The sequence below is a fragment of the Anser cygnoides genome, chromosome Z (genome assembly GCF_040182565.1).
Source record: "Anser cygnoides isolate HZ-2024a breed goose chromosome Z, Taihu_goose_T2T_genome, whole genome shotgun sequence".
Classification (NCBI taxonomy): Eukaryota; Metazoa; Chordata; class Aves; order Anseriformes; family Anatidae; genus Anser; species Anser cygnoides.
In genome coordinates, this window is record NC_089912.1 from 45,943,803 (window position 1) to 45,963,169 (window position 19,367).

A 19,367-nucleotide genomic window follows, 5' to 3' on the forward strand; every position below is an offset into this window, starting at 1 on the left:
ACTGAAACTCAGATTACTGTTGAGTGTCCTTGGCAGTTGTATATGAGATAGTATTTTGTGGAATATGAGCAACAGGAATCAAATCATTTTATAGGTAGAGGATATGTAGATATAAAAATTTTCAACACATATGATGCTGTTCTGTATTGTTTACACTCACTTCAAAAGTTGAGTGACTTTGTAGATTTAATAATCAATTTGTCAATTCACTTCATTTCCTACTTGGTCTAGGTTATATAATTTGTTTTGAGGAAGCTGAAGAAAAAGACTTCTACACACTAAATAATACTTAAAGAAAAAAAAAGGCATGAACTCATGAACTTGATTTTCATTCTTTAGGGTGGCAGATTAGTGAGAAATGTATACTGACAAAGACAGTGTGACAATAAGCACATGATAGAAAGAAGGAAACAGAGTTTACTGCTGGTGAAGACATACAGCTTAAATGAACATACCTATTCCAAACACTGTCCTCTCCAGAAAGCTGTCTGTCTTATGTAGTTTACTTCCCAATGCATGAGGAATGGAGAATAGTTGTCCTGGTTTTATTATCCACAGATATTTTGATGGCTGTGTTCCATATAATGGAAAGAGAACAGAGTCTCTTCCTTAGATTCAACTAGAGGTAAGATTTGACACAGAGAAGAAAGGTTAGTTTTTAAAAAAATTGCATGGTTATAGTTATTGGGGATAACGTACTAATTATATCTTTCTATTGAAAGATTAAAATTTAACTTGATAAAATGCTGAATCCTAATCCAAAATAACAGGAAGTACATCAGCCTTCAGACGATAACACAAACAATGTTCGATTACGTATATTTGGCTCTGAGCTATCAACCTTAGTGTCAGTCAGATAGGTTTCTCAAATTAAGAAGCATAGCTTTAAAATTAGCTTTTATTTTAAAATAATAAAAAATATCATGTTTCCATGCAGCTAGATTGACATTGTGATGTGTACAAGAGAAAAACATCATCTCACATTTTGTGTTTGTGCGTACAAAGACGATAGACACTTCCCTGCAATATTTTTCTTCCCTGCAGTTGGTGTAGCCTTTCTCTTCCTTGTGTTTGGAAAGCTCCTGATGTTACTATATGCAGAACAGACTCAGTTCCTGTTGACAGTGAGGAGAACTTGAAGACCTCAGTGATTCATATAGTCTGTCTAGCTCCTAAAGAGTCAACATGAAAGCCTGACTCTTTAGAACTGACTCTGATCAGTAACTTTGTCTAGTTACTGATTTCAGCCAAGGAGAATAGGGGAAAAAATAGAACTTAACGCGTAAAGCTTTCTGTGTGTATTTTCACACTCTTTGTGACTGCTTTCTTATGAGATCTGTCAGTTGTTTTCAAGGGATTTTTCCACGTATACATGATGCTGCTTATCTGCTACTTTGCTGCTAACTGGAGCTCTGTCAGGTTACTCCTTAGGTTCCGACCTAGGTTTCTTACAAGACCCAAATTTCTTTGGCTTTCTTGGGAGCAATGAAGCCAAGGAAACATGTAAGCGCATTCCTTGAGCAAATTGTGGAAAGTGTTCCAACTAAGGACACCAGCTGGATATTTAATATGTCTTTTGAAGTGTGCTGGTGATTGGGCTTTGCTTTTTCTTTTCATTGTTACTCATTGCAAATGTCTTCTATTGTGTTACAGAACAGGAGCAAGCACCTGGAGAAAGTCCATGTTGTTCTTGGAAATAAATCTTGTGATTTGGACTCTCTTATTTCTGCTCTGGCCTATGCCTACTTTCTAGACAAGGTAATGAGAAAAACAGAGGGATCTTAACTCATTTGCTACAGCTTACAGATTTCTTACTGTTAAGTCGATTAAAACATATCATAAAGACATTATTCTGGACAATGACTTTGTTATAATCAGAGGTGAGATTTTTAAAGAGAAACAATCTAAATTTCTTTCCATACAAAAATTAATGAGACGGTATTAGGTGGTATATTCAATAGCAGCAAAATATTACCCCGAGTAATTGCCAGCACTTGGTCTAGGTATCAGTTACACTTGATTTAAGCAGTGCACAGATTTTCTGCACACATTTTCTGTGCTGGAATGGATTACATCCACAAATTTGCAATATAAATTACAGAGCTTTAGGTGACTGCGTTTATTAGGTTGTTGATTCATAGGAGTCAAGAGGGATCTTTTTTTTTTTACTATTTGTTTTGAAAGTTGCACTTGTAAGTACTTACTCATTGTGATCATGTTGTGCTTAGCATTGTATGTGCATGTTGTAAAAGACAATTTTAGAAAATGATCTGAAGAATGTGATATCTTAACAATCACAGTCAAATGATATTATATTTAAAATCTTCTCCCCATTTTGAGAAAAGCCTCATTAAATGAAGGGGATGACTTCCAGGCTGTGATTGAACAGGTGATATCCTGCTGAATTCCATACAATCAGGAGTTTATTGAGAGAAGTAAATCATCTTGCCTGAATGTAGATGTTGATAGCTATTCATCCGCATCCCATGTCACAAATGCAAAATCAGTGAAGTTTGAAAGGCAGAGTTAGATTAGGTTTATCAAGGCTTTAAGCCAGGCTCCCATGAATTAAAACATTGTCAATTTGCATTTACTGAATTTTAAGAATGCATTTTTTTTTCCTGAAAAACTTGTGAGATTTTCGAAAGTATACGTCTTTTTTTTCTTTTTCTTTTTTTTTTTTTTCCCTTTCTAGTTTCCAAAACAATTCTGCAGGAGAATTAATTCTGCAGAATTAACAATTCAGCACATAAGAATTAAAAAAAAAAAAAAAGAGTAAAAAGTGATTTATAAAGAATGAAGTAAAGGGGCAAAAATTAAACAGAAAATCAGATTGTTTCTAGATGCTCAGTCTGTTAAAACATATCTCTAATAAAAATCAAGTCTCATTTTATTCAACTCTGACAAATGCATGTATATGTTACAGGTCAGTCCTCCTGATGTTCTTTGCCTACCAGTGTTGAACATACCAAGAAGAGACTTCAGTTACTTCACAGAGACAAGATTTATATTGGAGGAGCTGAATATCCCGGAGTCATTCCACATCTTCCGAGATGAAATCAATTTGCACCAGCTGAATGCTGAAGGGAAATTGTCTTTAACACTTATAAACAGCAACATGCTGACAAGGTATTGCATTTTAGATACAACAAGATGGCTTACGTGGGTTTGAGCTGTTTCAAAAATTACATTTTACATTTTTTCTGAATTCATATTTATATCACTATGTTAGCACAGAAAAAAAAAAGGAATTTAAAATACATTTTCTCTCTCATTATGCCCAATACATGTGACGATATAGTTGTTTTACCTTCACTATTGATGGTTCTTTTTTTTTAATACCTTGTATTTTCACACAGCTTAGACTAAATATTTTAATTTTGTTTAAATAGTCCTGAGGTTTCCTGTGACCAGCAAATAAGAGATCAGATTTTTTTTCTTTTTCTTAGTTAGCTTTCACTGAGGGAATTAAAGCCCTCATTGATGTGGAGATGGACACAACAATTGCACATGTGCTGTTAAGATCCTCCTGAAGATAGACAGAAGTCTGAGACATTTACTCGACAGGCAACATTAGCTTCAAGTAAAGCTAAGCACAGAATAGTAGCTGTTATAAATACAGCTAGAAACAGATCAGATTCTGCTTTTACATCATCAGTAATTTCACAGCCATACAGAAACCATGGAATTCCTTCACATTACAGCATTTTTCTCAAAACATCCTCAGTGCCAGAGGCTCAGAGTTGCTCTGTGGGAGACCATATTCTATATACCCGTCCTTAAGAGAGAAACTTTATAAGCCCATGGTGAGCAGAGGGAGCTGCTTTATAGTGGTCTGCCTGTCTTGCCCACAGTGAAGGATGTTGTTTGCTTCTAACTCTCTTTAGAACCTCATTTAAGATAAATAACATGCTTCCTGTGTGCTATAGCACAACTATTTGGGAAATAAAAATAAAACACCCCCATCCTACTCTGAGGTATTTGTAGACTAGAATAAAAGTAGGGAAAATCTGAAATGAGAAATATGTGTAAATTTCATATTGGTTCTCTAACAACTGCAGGCAACTCAGTACATTGCTGACTTTCTCAAAGAAAAATTATCCATAATATTTGCTTTTTGCTACTGTCCCCTCCTGTGTTTCTTTCTTCTAAAGAATTATGACTATGATTTTATGTTAATAAATGTAGTTTGGCTTTGTTATTACTACTAAAAGCCAGAACACAAAGTGTTTAAATCCAAAATAAAGATCTTTTGCAAATTGCCAAAATATTCAGTGGTGAAATTCCCAAATCTCCCCTTCATAAAGAGTGATATTTTCAATACATGTAGAAATATTTTTTCCAGATTACTAGATTTAAAGATTTTGATAATGGAAATGTAAACAGTGAAGTCTTAGTGATATATCTAGTAATAAAACCGCTGTGAGCTCTTCATTTTGAAATTACAGTTTTAGGACTTGATTGTGACATTTTTTGGCTTCATAGCAGACTTATGGCAGTGACAGCGGTGTTACAGTCTGGAATTTTTAAAAAGTTTTTGCACTGTTTTGTTGGGTTGTCTCAGCAGCTAGAAAGAAATATAAACATTATTTTTTTTTTAATTTGCTTGGTAGTGAGGACAAAAGTTTGGAAACAGCTATTGTCAAAGTCATCAATCCAGATGAGCAATGTGGTGGCAGCCCGGAGTTACAAACGTCTTCTTCCTCTTTAGTAGTAAAAGAGATTCTTCAAGAGGCACCAGAGTTAATCACTCAGCAACTGGCTTATCTCCTCAGAGGTGAGAGATTACTCTTTATATTAAATACTGAAAGGTTTAATGGAGTGTTTCTGAATCTGCTCATGCAGAAAGAGTGTGATCCATTCTTTGGTTAACAATCCCTTTAAAGACCACGGGAAGCTTCATAAAAGAAGCAGGGAGTAAAGAGTTTGTTAAAGAGTAACATTATATTGAATATTAAAAATGTGCATTTAAAAATAGGCATGAGAGGTCTTTGCTGTATCACTAGACAAGAATATTAAATGGAGCTGTCGACACACCAGCTGGGTAGCTGGAAAGGCTGTGCGGTTCTTTAGTTCCAGGGGCTGTGTGGTGCTGGCAGCTCAGCGCTGCCTGTCTGTGGACAGCAGTATGGGTTGGAATCTAATATTTACATGTTAAAACTTCTCCCGATGGTGGTACCTATTTTGTAAAATGATGTTTTAATGGTATGATGCAAAACTTCTGCTGCTTAAAGGTGCCATAACCAAATCTTCATTACACTCTCCTTATCTTTAGTATCATATGCCCAGTAGAGTACAAAGGATGGGAATTGAATAATCAGAAGTATTTTCATTTCTGTCTTCATAGTTGTCACTTGCATTAGTTTCCTCAGTTTATTTGCTTTAGCAGAATTCTTTCATAGAAAATAAAGCTGGAGTTGGAAAGAACTGAATGCTGTTCTTAAGTTCAACAATTTTAATATTATTTAATATTTTTTAATATTTTTTAAAGATTTTAGGTTTTAATTGACATTTGAATGTTAAATGCCCTTTAAAGAATCAAAGGGAATGTTTAATGAGGATTATGAAATCTTGCCTATACTTTCAGAAGCTAGGGAAGTCTTCCCTTGTCATTGTACTGATCACTATGATAGCAAATATAATCAGCATGTTCTGAAAAACTACAAAAGGTAATCTTTTTTCATGTTTCTGTGAAAGAAGTTCTAACAGTAACACTGAATTTAGCCAGCTTTTAAAGAACCTTTCCATGCTAATAAGCTCTAGTAAACCTGCCATGAAATATTTTTTTTTTAAGATCCAAATTTCTGTTGAGTAGCTGTCCAGGAAATCTAGGCAAATCACCAAGTATAATAATTGATTCTGGAGGCAGAAAAAGAAATAGGCTTTTGGGAGTCTCTCAGGCTACCTGTTTGGTGGTGGAAAGAGTAAGAAGGCAGTGCTCTGAATAATCAACAAGAACACATAAGTATTATACATGGTTGTAAGCGTCCATGTGTTTTGGCTCTCAAATTTAAATAAAGTGCTTTTATTAGAGAAATATTTAAAGTGTTTGCATTAGAGATAACACTTCCAGTTTTAAGGGATATAGTAGCTTTTTGTTTGTTTATTTTTTAAATCAGAAAGTAAATTTTAATATTTTATTCAGTAGTGAGTATTTGCAGAACTTGGTGGATATAGGGGGGCCACTGTACCTTCTCTTAAATGGAATGACAAGTGATTGACAAAGCCTAAGTAACTACAGCTCTTCTTACGACTTCATGCTTTTCTATTTCTCCCAGTAATGCAGTGTGAGTGTATAGCACACTAAGCAATACAGCAAGTCCTTTTGTGACTCTCCGAAAATAGAAAATGGCTTTGGTACTTAAGAACCTTTCATTGCAAATTTATAAAAGTCACTGAATCCCATTACCGGTTTTGACAGTAAAAAAAATTCTTACATCTAAATGTATGTAGATGGTAGATCAAACTACAAAGTCTGGAAATAAGAGATCAAATATGACCTATCCAGGTCTAGCTTTTGTGTTCCTATATATATATATTATGGCATTTTGTCAAAGTCCATGTCCATGAAGTATACCCTTTGATATTCAACTTACCTGTGAGCATAGGAAACACCAGGGCCATATATCATAGTCTGTAAGGATGGGTGGCTGTTTTAGTACTGATGAATGTATGTGTAGAGGCTGGATGCCTTTCAGTTTAGCAGGACAGCCACAATTTCCGTTGGCACTGCATGGGCATAGAGTCAATGGAGAGGGTCCTGCTCTGTTTTTCTGACTTCATGTTACTTCCAAGGGAAATCCATATGTTGTTTGTATGTATCAGCTTTGGGGGAGTTTTAGAAACAGAGGACCAAAGTGGAAGTCAAAGTGGTAAGAATTAGGATTTTTTTTTCACTAAACAGCTGAGAGATCCCAGACTCTCTGAGTTGGGATCTCATCTTTCATTTTCTGGCTTTCCAGTGAGCATTTTGCTAGAAGATTTGTAAGATAACACAAATATCTGATGTTTTAATAATCATTGCGTGGTGGCTGTAACAGTTTCATTTCTTGCCTCTTTTGAGGGGGGTTTCTTTGTCACAGTCTGTTAGCAATTTGTTGATTTTAGTAATAGAAGCAGATACTAATAGCCTGCATATTTCAACTTTGAACAAACTTCACCTACTCTTCTGTACTCTTCTGTTTAAACAAATGAAAAGAAAAAAAAACAACAACAACAACAGCAATCAAGAAGAGGTATCTGTGTGAAACTGAGCACATTATTGATCTAGGCAGTTTAATATTTAAGGACTTTTAAGGACTTTTTTTTTTTAAGCTGAGTGGTTTTCTGGTATCTTTTTCTCATCAGACATGCTATAAGTTAGTTCTACCCTTGGGCTTTGAATAGAACCTGCTTTGAGAGTCAAAGCATTGTACAGCCATATCTGCCTTAAGGTAGAGCTTGCTCTGTCCCTGGATTTGTGCCAGAAGCAAACAATTATGGAACCTGCCAGAGTCTTGGGCCTGTGTTATTTTATTTCCCCAGAGATGTTTACAGGGGGACTGTTGCCAAACTCCAGATCCATTAAACTGCTGAATCATTACATTTTTTTGTAGCAGCCAGCTGGCAAGGATGTGATTCCAAGCACTCACTGTCAGGTACCTTAGGTCAGTGTACTCTAAAAAATGCCTCCTTATGTTTATTTGTATAAAGCCTTGAAGGATGCCACAAGATACAGACTGCAACATGTAAACAGAGACATTTATGGAAAGAGCATCAGCAAATTTTTTAAAATGAGTCTCCTTTTGCTAGTAATGAGCTGCATAGTTGAGGTCTTTTTGTGCTCTGTTGGGGCAGTCTGACTTTCAGTAGAGAAGATTAGTTTGTTGTTCTAGCCACCCAGGCTAATGTTAAGAAATGTCCTTTTAAGGACTTCAGAAACGATGCCAATTTTTTTTTTTTGATGTTGCTCTGTCTTGTACGTCAGTCAGATGATTCACATGTTCCCTAATTGGTTCATCCTTAATATACATGTGAGAAACAAGGGGACATTTTAAACTGCAAAAAACACCGCAGTTGTTTGGATAGATATTTTTATGTATGGAAACAGTTGTCTTGAAGGCAATGCTACCCCACCCTGCCCCCCAAATTATGCTTCATTCCAGCTTTGTGGCTCTGCTGTTAATTACAATGAAGAGTGCTTGCTTCGGTCTGTTTTATATCTTTGGTTTAATCTGCAGTGGTTTTTTTTTTGTTGTTGTTGCTGTGTTTTGTTTATTTTTTGAGGGCACAGGGGGTGTCAAAGTATACTTTCCATGAGGGACTGTTGCTTTTCCCTGTCTTCAATTTTTCCAGGTCATGGAACAAAATCTCGACAGGAGAAATGCCTATATTTTCATTGTACTGTTTCTCTCAGCCACAAACTTATAATTCAGGAGATGCTTGTGCTGTTCTTAATGTTTTCCCAAAACGACTTCTGCCTTCATTAGATCATGTTTAATATTAATGCACAGCAATTGCTTTTGGCAAAACTAGTGTTTCACTTCCAAACTGCTTTGCAAAAAGAATAAAATGCATATAGTTTTTTAAGAGGGCTAGCCTATTTTCTAGTGACCTCTCCCTAGGAAAAAAAAAATCTGTAATGTAGTATGATGTACACAAGAAATAATATTGAATCTTGTGTTGCCTATTATATATTTCTTTTTTTCTGTGCTTGTCAGCAGACAGAGCAGCCTCCATTATGCTTTCAGAAACCCTGAGGGAGTTGCACCAGCACTCAGTGAAGTCTGCAGGAGATTTCTGAGCCCATGTATCTCTTTTACAGCAGGTACTCACAAAGGACCACATGACTAAATGGACTGACCTTTGGACAAGCAAAAGTACCTCAAGTTAACTGTTTCTTTTTTTTTTTTAAACTACCTGAAATCTTAGCACTCCAAGGGATGCTGAGGATATCTGTGAGAAGTGTGCGCCTTTCTTTCCTGCTGATGAACATAGTATTAAAGAATGAAGGAAGAATAAATGTTGAGCATAGCACTTGCTGACATCCTGTGAATTTGAGAAGTCTCCTTTCTTTCCTTTTACCCTATTAGAAATGTTAGCAATTGCAAGCACTACGGTATTGCTGGGATAAACAGCTGAGGGGGGGGGGGGAAAGACCATTATGAACCTTTCTAACATATCTCCTTATTCTGAGGCATTTTTTCAGGCTGACTACATTTCATTCTTGTATTAAGTGATAAATCCCCAAATTTCTAGGTTTGCTTTGCTATTTGAAAGTGTTGTACGTGATCAAAATATGTAAAGAGGTCAACATTGAGATGAGCAGGGAAGGGTCCACTCTTCCAGATAGATGCTGCGGTACAGTGCACTTCTAAACACATTGTGCTTTTACATCTGTACAGTAATGGTTGTGTCCTGCCAAAGCTGAGACCAAATATGAGGCTGTGCCTTACTTTTGAAGAAATGCAAAATTTGTCACATGTGAAAACAAGAAAAAAATCGACACTGTTACCTGCAGAAATGCATGATAGGCTGCCCTACCATGTCACAGGGAGTCTTTCCATCTGTTCTGATTGGGAAGTAGATTAAAAAATAATAATTAAAAACATCTTTTCCCCAGGATGTGTGTGTAAGAGAATGAAACTAGTTTTATTGTCATGAGCAATGCTCCTGCAACACTGCTGCTGCAACAGGAGTGCAGGTAGTTTTTTCATCAGTCCTCCCACTCAAAGTGAAGGGGTATGAAAGGGCCAGTTGACTATGGCAAATCAACAGATGGTTGTAGGACTGGTGCCACAAACAGGGGTTTGTCTACTTAGACCATGGGACTTGCCTTGAGAAACCTGGTCTCCTGGGAGCTAGTGGGGACCACCTGTCATGGGCTTGCCAAGCTGGTGAAGAGGGCTTTAAACTAGAGTTGTCAGGGGAGGAGAACCTCAATCCATCCCACTCCCAATTTGATGCAAGTGCCGAAGATTGATGCCCAGAGCCTGGGGAAGGGTCATGGGTCAGCAGGAGAGCACCTGAAGAGCAGCAGCACAAGGGAATGGCCACTCCAGCCAGCGAGTCAGTTTCATCAGGGGCCCAACTTAAATGTCTCTATGCTAACACAAGTAGCATGGGGAGTAAGGAAGAGGAGTCAGAGACGTACGTATGCCTGCAGGGCTTTGTTCTCATTGGCATTAGAGACGTGGTGGGACAGATGGCTCCCACGACTGGAGTGTTGGAAGGACGCAGGCTGTTTGGGAAGGCCAGGCGAGGGAAGCAAGGAGGGGGGCATCACCCCGTGTGTCAGTGAGCAGCTGGAGTGCTTGCAGCTCTGCCTGGGGATGGGTGAGGAGCTGAGAGAGAGCTTGTGGGTCAGGATTCCAGGGAGGGCAGGGACAGGGGACCTTAGAGTGGGAGTGTGCTACAGGCCACCTGATCAGGAAGACGAAGCAGACGAGGCCCTCTATAGGCAGACAGAAGCAGCCTCACATATGCAAGCCCTGGTCCTCAGCGGGTACTTCAAGCAGCGTGGTACCTGTTGGAGGGACAGCACAGCAGGGCATAGGCAGTCCAGGAGAGCCCTGGAATGCGCTGATGACAACTTCCTTCTGCAAGTGATAGAGGGGCCCACAAGGAGAGGTGCTATGCCAGACCTCATTCTCACCAACAAGGAGGGTCTGGTGGGGAATGAGAAGCTGAAGGGCAGCCTTGGCTGCAGTGATCATGAAATGGTGCAGTTTTGCATTCAGAGGGCAGCGAGGAGGGGGCACAGCAAGCTTGCTGACCTGGACTTTTGGCGTCTTGAGGGATCTGCTTGGTAGAAGAATACCATGGGCCAAAGCCCTAGAGGGAAGAGGGGCCCAAGAAAGCTGGCTAATATTCAGAGATCACCTCCTCCAAACTCAGGAGCGATGCTTCCCAGCAAAGGGGAAGTTGGGCAAAAACACCAGGAGACCTGCATGAGTGAACAAGGAGCTCCTGGCCAAACTCAAGCAGAAAAAGGAGGCATGCAGAGATTGGAAGCAAGGACAGGAACCCTGATAGGAATACAGAGAAAATGTCTGAGCAGCAGGAATGAGGTTAGGAAAGCCAAAGCCCTGTTGCAATTAAATTTGGCCAGGGACATCAAAGGCAACAAGAAAAGCTTCTGTTAGGTACGTAAGTGATTAAAGGAAGACTAAGGAAATGGTGGGTGCCCTCCAGAAGGAAATGGGAAACCTGGTTACCCAGAATATGGTGAAAGCTGAGGTACTTTTTTGCCTCAGTCTTCACCAGCAAGAGCTCTAGCCACATAGCCCAAATCCCAGAAGGCAAAGGCAAGGACGGGTAGAATAAAGAACTACCCAGTGTAGGAGAAGACCAGGTTTGAGACCATCTAAGGAACCTAAAGGTACACAAATCCATGGGACTTGATGAGATGCATCCACAGATCCTGAGGGAACTGGTGGATGTAGTTGCTAAGCCACTGTCCATTATATTTGAGAAGTCGTGGCAGTCTCATGGAGTTCCCAGTGACTGGAAAAAGGGAAACATAACCTCCATTTTTAAAAAGGGAAAAAAGGAAGATCTGGGGAACTACAGACCACTCAGTCTCAGCTGTGTGCTTGGCAAGATCATGGAACAGATCCTCTTGGAAACTGTGCTAAGGCACATGGAAAGTAAGCCAACATGGCTTCACTAAGGGCAGATCGTGCCTGACAGGCACACACAAAATTGGTATCATGTTGACTTCAAAAACGTTGAGCTTCATTCAGTGTAGAACTTGCACCTCTCATTTTACTGCATTTTGCAGTATATTTGTGTTAATTTTTTTTTTTTTCCCAAGAACTATTCTGTCCACAAGGACACAGTTTTGGTAAAGGTTTGAAAACACTGTGTGACTGAAGGGTTACTAAAAGAGCAGTGTGCAGAAGGTCAAGGGAGATGACTGTCCCCCTCTACTGAGCCCTTGGGAGGCCCCACTTGGAGTATTGTGTCCAAGTTTGGGGCCCTCAGGACAAGAAGGATGTGTGTCTGTTAGAGCGGGTCCAGGGGAGGGCCAAAAAGATGATCCAAGGGGCTGGAGCACCTCTGCTATAATGTATGGCTGGGAGAGCTGGGGCTGTTGAGCCTACAGAAGAGAAGGCTCCAGGGTGACCTCATCACAGCCTATCAATACTTAAAAGGGTCTTCTAAAAAGGAAAGAGAAGGACTCTTTACTTGGGTAAATAATGATAGGACAAGGGGTTTAAAAGTAAAAGAGGAGAGATTTAGATTAGAGGTTAGAAGGAAATTTTTCACTCAGAGGGTGGTGAGGCACTGGAACAGGTTGCCAAGAGAGGCTGTGGAAATCCCATCCCTGGAGGTGTTCAAGGCCAGGTTAGATGAGGCCCTGGGCAACCTGGTCTAATGGGAGGTGTCCCTGCCTATGGCAGGGAGATTGGAACTGTATGATCTTTGAGGTCCTTTCCAAACCAGGCCATTCTATGATTCTGTGACTCTGTGAAGATACATGCAGGTGGACAAGACTGCCCAGTCATGCCTATGCTGCTGGGAAGCTATCCATGATGTGCTACAGCATCTCCCGAGCAAGTCGTTGCACGATGAATTTGAGCATGTGCTGTCGGACAAATACTTTCTGATGGAGTCTTAATTTCCTTTGTGTATGCATGAGCACCCCCGTGTCTGAAAAAAAAAAAAAAGGGGGGGGGGGCTTAAAAATCAGAAGATTGTTATTACTAAAATAATTCATGGATCCTGGTACCTAAGCTGCCATTTATCCAGGTACAGCTCTGTGCTGACTGGGAGTACACCGTGGGACATATAACTTGTTTATTGCTCTTCTGAAAATATAGACAAGAATATGTAGCACATGCATTGTTTTCTCATTAGAAGTAGGAACAATGAAGGAATACTGTTAGATGAATCATTCTGGAGGCTGCTGATTGGGAAACTTGTTTCATATTAAAGGGACAGAAAATTAAGGCTTGCAACTATGTTTAAATTCACTGGGAGCTTTATATCACTAATATGTAATGTATATATCTATATATCCTAGGTGCTAAGTATCAGTTAATTGCCAGGAGACATCTGAAATCTGTTTTCTCTGGAGCCTTGTTATGAGTACCTAAATTTACAAATAAAAATAAAACAATTCTGAAAATCTGTGTCAGTATATATGATTTTCATTTGGTCTGTGTTTATTTAATATTTTTAATGCTATCAAACAGGGCAGAAACATTGTCTTGAAGTGATGGTAAGAGTGACATAAGGATAGGGAAGCTGAGAATTAAAAGAATATTAGAAATTATCTATAACAGAAAAACAAAAGAAATTTCATATATCTGAATTTCCAGAACTTAATATCTGTTGGGGAACAGCTTGTTAAACATTGCTTTTAATAAGATTAATTAAAAAGCAAATTATTTTGTAGATATATTTTTTGACTTTTACATAATTAAAAACTGACTCAAGTGATTTTTTAGTTTAATAGGTGTTAATCCATTTAAAGTTTGTTTTTTTGATGTTCTAGTTCTTGCCTATTTTCCAGGAAAACTGTGATTTCAGTAATGTCTGATGTTAGAATTGTATCTGTGATACATGTATTTTACTCCCACATGTCCTTTAACACATCATGTCAAATGTATTCCTTAGATTAATAGGACAAATAAATATAGCATATTTGAATTATACGTTTCCTAGGTAAGATTACTTAATCCATACAGGATTTGTCTAATAAATAGGTGTGTACTTAGCATAGGAAAACTCTTCTATGTTGCATGTGCTTCTAGACATTTTGAAGAAATACTTTTCATTATTTTCTGTGGTAGCAGTGTAGGAGAAAACCAGATTCATACTGGGTGTTTGGGAAGAGAACAGAAAATATTCATCTTCCGTTCAAGAACCCTGACCACTGGTGCATTATGGCATGTCAACCTATGTGATCTACCTTTCCTAGTCAGCCCAGTGAGATTGAGGATGGCTATGTCCAAGTTTTTCTTTTTCTCACTTAGCTCTTTGTTAAAACATAAACATTTTGGCTTATAAAAACTATCTTATATTATTGTACTGATTTGCTCATTGACCTGGCATGATGCAATGTGATCATACTCTTGTTTGAAATCCCTGTGCACAGTACAGTAATAAATAATTTCAATTCTGAATTGTAAGACTTTATTGTCCTTAATTTAATGTGAGTAATTGGGTGCGAAGGCTGCCCTTGGATATATTAATAAATGGGATCCCAGTCTTCAGGTGATGAAAGGGTGACTTGAGACCTTCAACTGTGTCAGAAATTTTTTACATTCAGGATGCAGAACATAGTGGTCTGAAAAGACATCAAGCTCGCCTTTGTCTTGTAAGAGCATACCAATTTTGAAGAAGTTATTCATTGAACTATGTTTCTCTTAACCTGAAAGGTTAGATAGAGTTAAATAGAGTACACCATTTTGTTTGGCTGAATGTAGCGTGCTTTTTTTTGTGTGTTCTTTGACAGGGGTTCAGCTAGTGTCAAATATGCTGAAATAACTAATGTCATGTGCCTTGTCATATTTTGTAGCATATTTAGCATCCTTCTAATGCACTTTGTAAGTTTTATTTGCTATACTCAAGTATATTTTTTAAAATTCTGGATATAGGTGCCTTTGAAAGCCATCATTTGATGCAAACAATGTAGCAGAAGCCATAGTTTTCTAAAAAGTATAATCTTAATATAAGCAGTTTTATTTTTGTGTTCAGGTGATAGTATATCTAATTATTTTGGCATTTTGCTTGTGCATTTTATCAGTTCGTTGAACTCATCAGCGGGAACAAGCTCCAAAGAGGAAATGGACATTGATGGGGTTAACATCCTTGTTTATGTAGTCCCTCTTCACTGTTTAGAGGAGGTATTGATTTTACCTTTCAACATTTCAGGAAGCATTCTCTTCAAGTGCATGTCTTCGGAGCTTGACAGAATCACGGAGCAGCAGGAGAAAGTGCTGTCAGTTCTAGAGGAGAAGTTCCCAGGTCTTCCCCCACGAGAAGAAATTATCTCTGTTCTCCAGGAGACTCAGCTTAACCCTCAAGGTAATCCAATTTCCATTTTCAGACATTTTACAAATGTAGTTACGTAACTGTATTTGAATAGTTTGGCTCGTTGTGTGTGGTGAGAGTATAGCTGCAGGATGGTATCTTCATTGACAGTTACATGTAGTTATATTTAATTTTAAAATGACTGGATTAAAATTTTAATAATGGAATTGCAATTTTTGCTGAGGAACTGCTGAACTTCTAAATAATCTTATAGTGCTTTTATGGGTGACAGAACACTGGCATAGGTTGTCCAGAAAGGCTGTGAAGTCTTCTTCCTTGGAGGTCTTTGAAAGCCACCTGGACACGGTCCCAGGCAGCCTGCTCTAGGTGGCTCTGCCTGGGCAGGGGGCTTGGACCCCAGAGATCCCTTCCCACCTCAGCCATTCTGTGATTTACAGATAAAGTAGACGTTAATTTATTTCAAATGTTTGCTTTTACAAGCGTGTGCTAATCAAGTATTTGTGTTAATGAAGTGGAACCCAGGATAGAGGTGTAATCAATGTTTCAGCACACATGCAGAAACTGTGTTGCAGTTGCCGTAGTGTAATGGGAGTGGATTTTATCTTCTGAACCTTAGCAAATTTATCAAGGTTTCAGCTATTAGGGCTAGGGGTCTATACAGGTGAAGTGACTTTGACTAAGATTAAGGAAACAGTGAGAAAACTGTAACTCTTTCATTTCCTTCCGCTAGAAATAACTGAAGACATTTTGATGTTATTTCTGTGATCAAAACTCAGACTGTGTGAAGTTGATCTTTGATCACAGTCTTGTGAAGGGATGCTGAAAGTTGTTGCAATCACTCAAAATTTTTTACTGTCTTTATTAAATGACATCCACTACCAAGTTGTTACCAAAGAGTGAGCATTGAATTATGGAGATACTTTTCTGTTAGATATATCAGGCATGAACAGGGTCCCTTTAGACTTGTAGTCTTTATTCGCTCTTCTCTGTCCACCCATCTGCTGAATACTCTTACCTGAATTCAGACCTTCAGCCTGAATTGGCTTCCCAAACTGGTAGTTAAGGGCAGAACTTGAGGTGCTGCTCCGTTTGCTCTTTCTCTCAGTGAGGCTGCAAAATAAAATAATTCAGGGCCGTAAGTCTTTGGATAGTTCCCTGATATTTCTTGTGACATTAGTCAAGAATTCACAGTTCAGAAATGAACTATGTGGCCTGGATTGGAGAGACATTGAAAGTGGCTGTTGCTGAACTCTGTTCTCAGTACTGGCGATTTTTGTGGAAGGTGGTTGAGTGGTGTCATGTACTTGTTTGTACATGAGAAACTAGAGGGTTTATAACTGATGTAGTTTACCCTGCTCGTGTGACATATAAAAACTACTGGCAATAAATGTCAGGCAGACTGAATCTGTTATGCCTACTTTTCCAAGTTTTGTATTGGATATTAGGGTAATGTCATGCTTTTTTTTGTTTCATAGCTGCTGTTTTCCATATATTGTAAGGTACATATTTAACACTGCGTACATTTATATGGTATTTGTCTTAGTAAAGTATTGAAGAGTTTCTGAAGTCCACTGAAGATACTGACCTCTGCTGAACATTGTGCCTTATATACCTGTTATTTTAGACCCTATTAGGAAAATTTGGCAAAAACGTTCTCAGCTTCATGCAGAAATAACGATTTTTTGGCCTGAGTTCATGAATTCACTTGTTATTTGAGACACACTGGTCTGTAGTCAAACAGAAAGTCTACAGGCTACATATAAATATTTTTAAAAGGACAGACTCAAAAACAAAATAAGTATATGAACATAAGCCAGTTCATCTTGTCATTGGATTGAATGCAGTACCTGGACTCTATACAAGAACAGTAACGAGATGATTCATTCCTTTGGCTTTAAGTGGGTATTTGGCTTCCTCTGAAAAATCACTCATGCAAACACATTGTGGATGTTATGCAGCTAAGTTTTATAAGTCTGTGGACATTTTATTTACCGCTCTACACTGAAGTAAGTAGCTCACACCTTTCTTTGTATAGGTATTTGGCTACTTTCTCTGTTCACCAGATGGTGTGATACAACTGTGTATCTATACATGAGATATATTTATTATAAGAAACTTTAAAGCATTTAAGTCAAATGTCTCCCATTGAAGAAATTTAGTCATGTGGATTTTAAATATGTTGTACTTAAACATATCAACATGTCTGGTTATAGTGTTAAGCAATTCCAGGTTTACTCTGTTTTCTGATGATAATGTGCATTTCTGTTTCTATGGTACGTACACATCCTGTTGGTTCATTTACTGTTTGATGTACATAAACCATTGTTGGTATCAATTTGTGAGGAAAACCAGAAAGGTTGAATGATTTTATGTTTACAGAATGTCTTAATGCTTTGCCTCTGAATATTTTAGAAATACCATAATAATCTACATGTGCTTTTCAGTGTGTTACTTATTCCAGAAGTATGTCATATTAGTGGCATAAGGATGGTCTAGGTATACATTTATCATCAACTAGAACTCAGTTGACCTAGGAAGTACGAGTGTTCACACAATTTCATTTCATTGCAGGAGACTTAATTAATTCTTCATCCTTTGTTGTTGCTTTTTAATCTCTTCCTTTCTTAAAGAAACCCTCTGGAAATATTATGCGTTGAATTATTAATGTTGATTTTAATGTTCTTATAGGGTGTCCTAAAATACAGAAGGCTCAACATTAAGGTTCAAACTGTATTTTTAATTTATGTTGCTATATCTGTTCAGCTGTGGATACTTGAATGTACTGAAATTCCTTTCTCTTCTAAAATAGGTGTAAGCATTGAGGAAGTTATGCTGAAGGATCTCAAGGAAATTTCAGATGGAGAAATCAAAGTAGCAATTAGCACTGTGTACATGACACTGGAGGTAAGAGGAAGCTTAAATAATGTAGTTGGTAAACAGCCCTATTTTCTTATTAGATTAGTGAAACTTCTGCTCGCATATAATGTAATTACTTTTGAGAGAACGACTAGCTGTTTGTGATCTCACTCTCATTTATATGCACCTGATTATTACTTCCTGTTGATCAGTTTGATGGTTTATAAATGGCACTAGCCAATTGCAGCCTTTGTGCCAACTGAAGGTGTGAGCGTTCAGTTATATTTTGTAGATAGTTACTACTTTTCACTTAGGTTATGGCATATGGGCATATGATTTATAAATCTGGTCTAACGCTTTCTCAGCTCTTTGACAGGAGAGGGTGTTCTTTTATTCCTTCCATGCCTACCTTGAAATTGTGTAATTAATTTTGTCCATTCCCAAATGCATGTGTGGACTGACCTAATCTAAATGAAAATGGTGGTAGAAACAAAGGACCTTGACAGAGCAGAAGTTTGTAGAATTTTGGTTGTTTGGATTAAAACCATAGATTTGTTCTAATGAGTTAGCCCAAAATTTTCCTTCTTGACCAATTACAGACATTTTGTAATTGCTAGGAGAAAACTTCTGCGGTATGTTTTGCATCATTATTTCAAGATAATTGGTATTATAGATGTTAGTGGTTATATACCTGGACCTGAAGTAGACATAAATATTACTGTATGTGACATGCAAATGAAGTTGTCTTCTTTTACTTTTTACTTTTAGATATTAAAAGTTTTGATTAAATGATATTTAAAAAATCACCTGAAGAGTACTTAATAGTGTATATCCTATGAGGTTTCTTACAAAATGTTTTTTCAAGGCATTTTATAAAAAATAAGGCGCTTCTGTGGATGAAGAAGTTTCTGGCATAACCCCACTAATTATTATCCACAAATTTCTGCTTTTTTCTTAAGCTTGCATAGTGAAATATATAAATCAATCTTGCTATCTAAGTGTTGAGATATCCTTAATATGTGACTAAGTACTGAAATAAAAATATTTAATTTTAAAAAATGAAAAAAGTAATCTTATAATACCTCCTGCAGTTCTGCAGCTACTCTGGTGTATTTGTTTCTTAGGGGGTGGGCTAAAGCAGTATTTTTGGCCTGGTCAACTTTATTACAAAGGCATTTTCCAAGTCTATTTTAAAAGCTTGTTTATGGCACGGATTTTTTTTGGCCTTTACTACAGTTAGAACTATTTTATAGAGAGTAAGCAGAATCTGTTCTGAAATTCTGAAAGCATAATCTGTTAGTTTCTCATTGGCAAGCAGGCTTTACCGGCCATGAAGTACACCACTTTGTTTGCCATAATTTTACTCCTCAAAATTATGTGGAGGTTGGGAGTAATGGGGAAAAGTATTGCAGGATAAATCCTAAAAAGAAGAAATTGGATATTTTTTTTAACATCCTTTACTTTTTTTTTATTATTATTATTATCATTTTTATTAAGTGGGCTTCAGTGAATACTGGACACATTGGGCT

The 19,367-nt window shown here is 37.7% G+C and overlaps 1 protein-coding gene across 7 annotated transcripts in view; it reads left to right on the top strand.

Moving 5' to 3' along the window:
* Positions 1 to 19,367, top strand: part of PRUNE2 (prune homolog 2 with BCH domain) — a 139,279-nt gene that overhangs the window by 29,146 nt on the left and 90,766 nt on the right. For all 7 annotated transcript variants that reach the window (XM_066987970.1, XM_066987971.1, XM_066987972.1 and 4 more), the window contains exons 2-6: positions 1,654 to 1,758; positions 2,927 to 3,129; positions 4,614 to 4,777; positions 14,863 to 15,015; positions 17,792 to 17,886. In XM_066987970.1, coding sequence (XP_066844071.1) covers positions 1,654 to 1,758; positions 2,927 to 3,129; positions 4,614 to 4,777; positions 14,863 to 15,015; positions 17,792 to 17,886 — 720 coding nt within the window. The remainder of the gene's footprint in view (positions 1 to 1,653; positions 1,759 to 2,926; positions 3,130 to 4,613; positions 4,778 to 14,862; positions 15,016 to 17,791; positions 17,887 to 19,367) is intronic.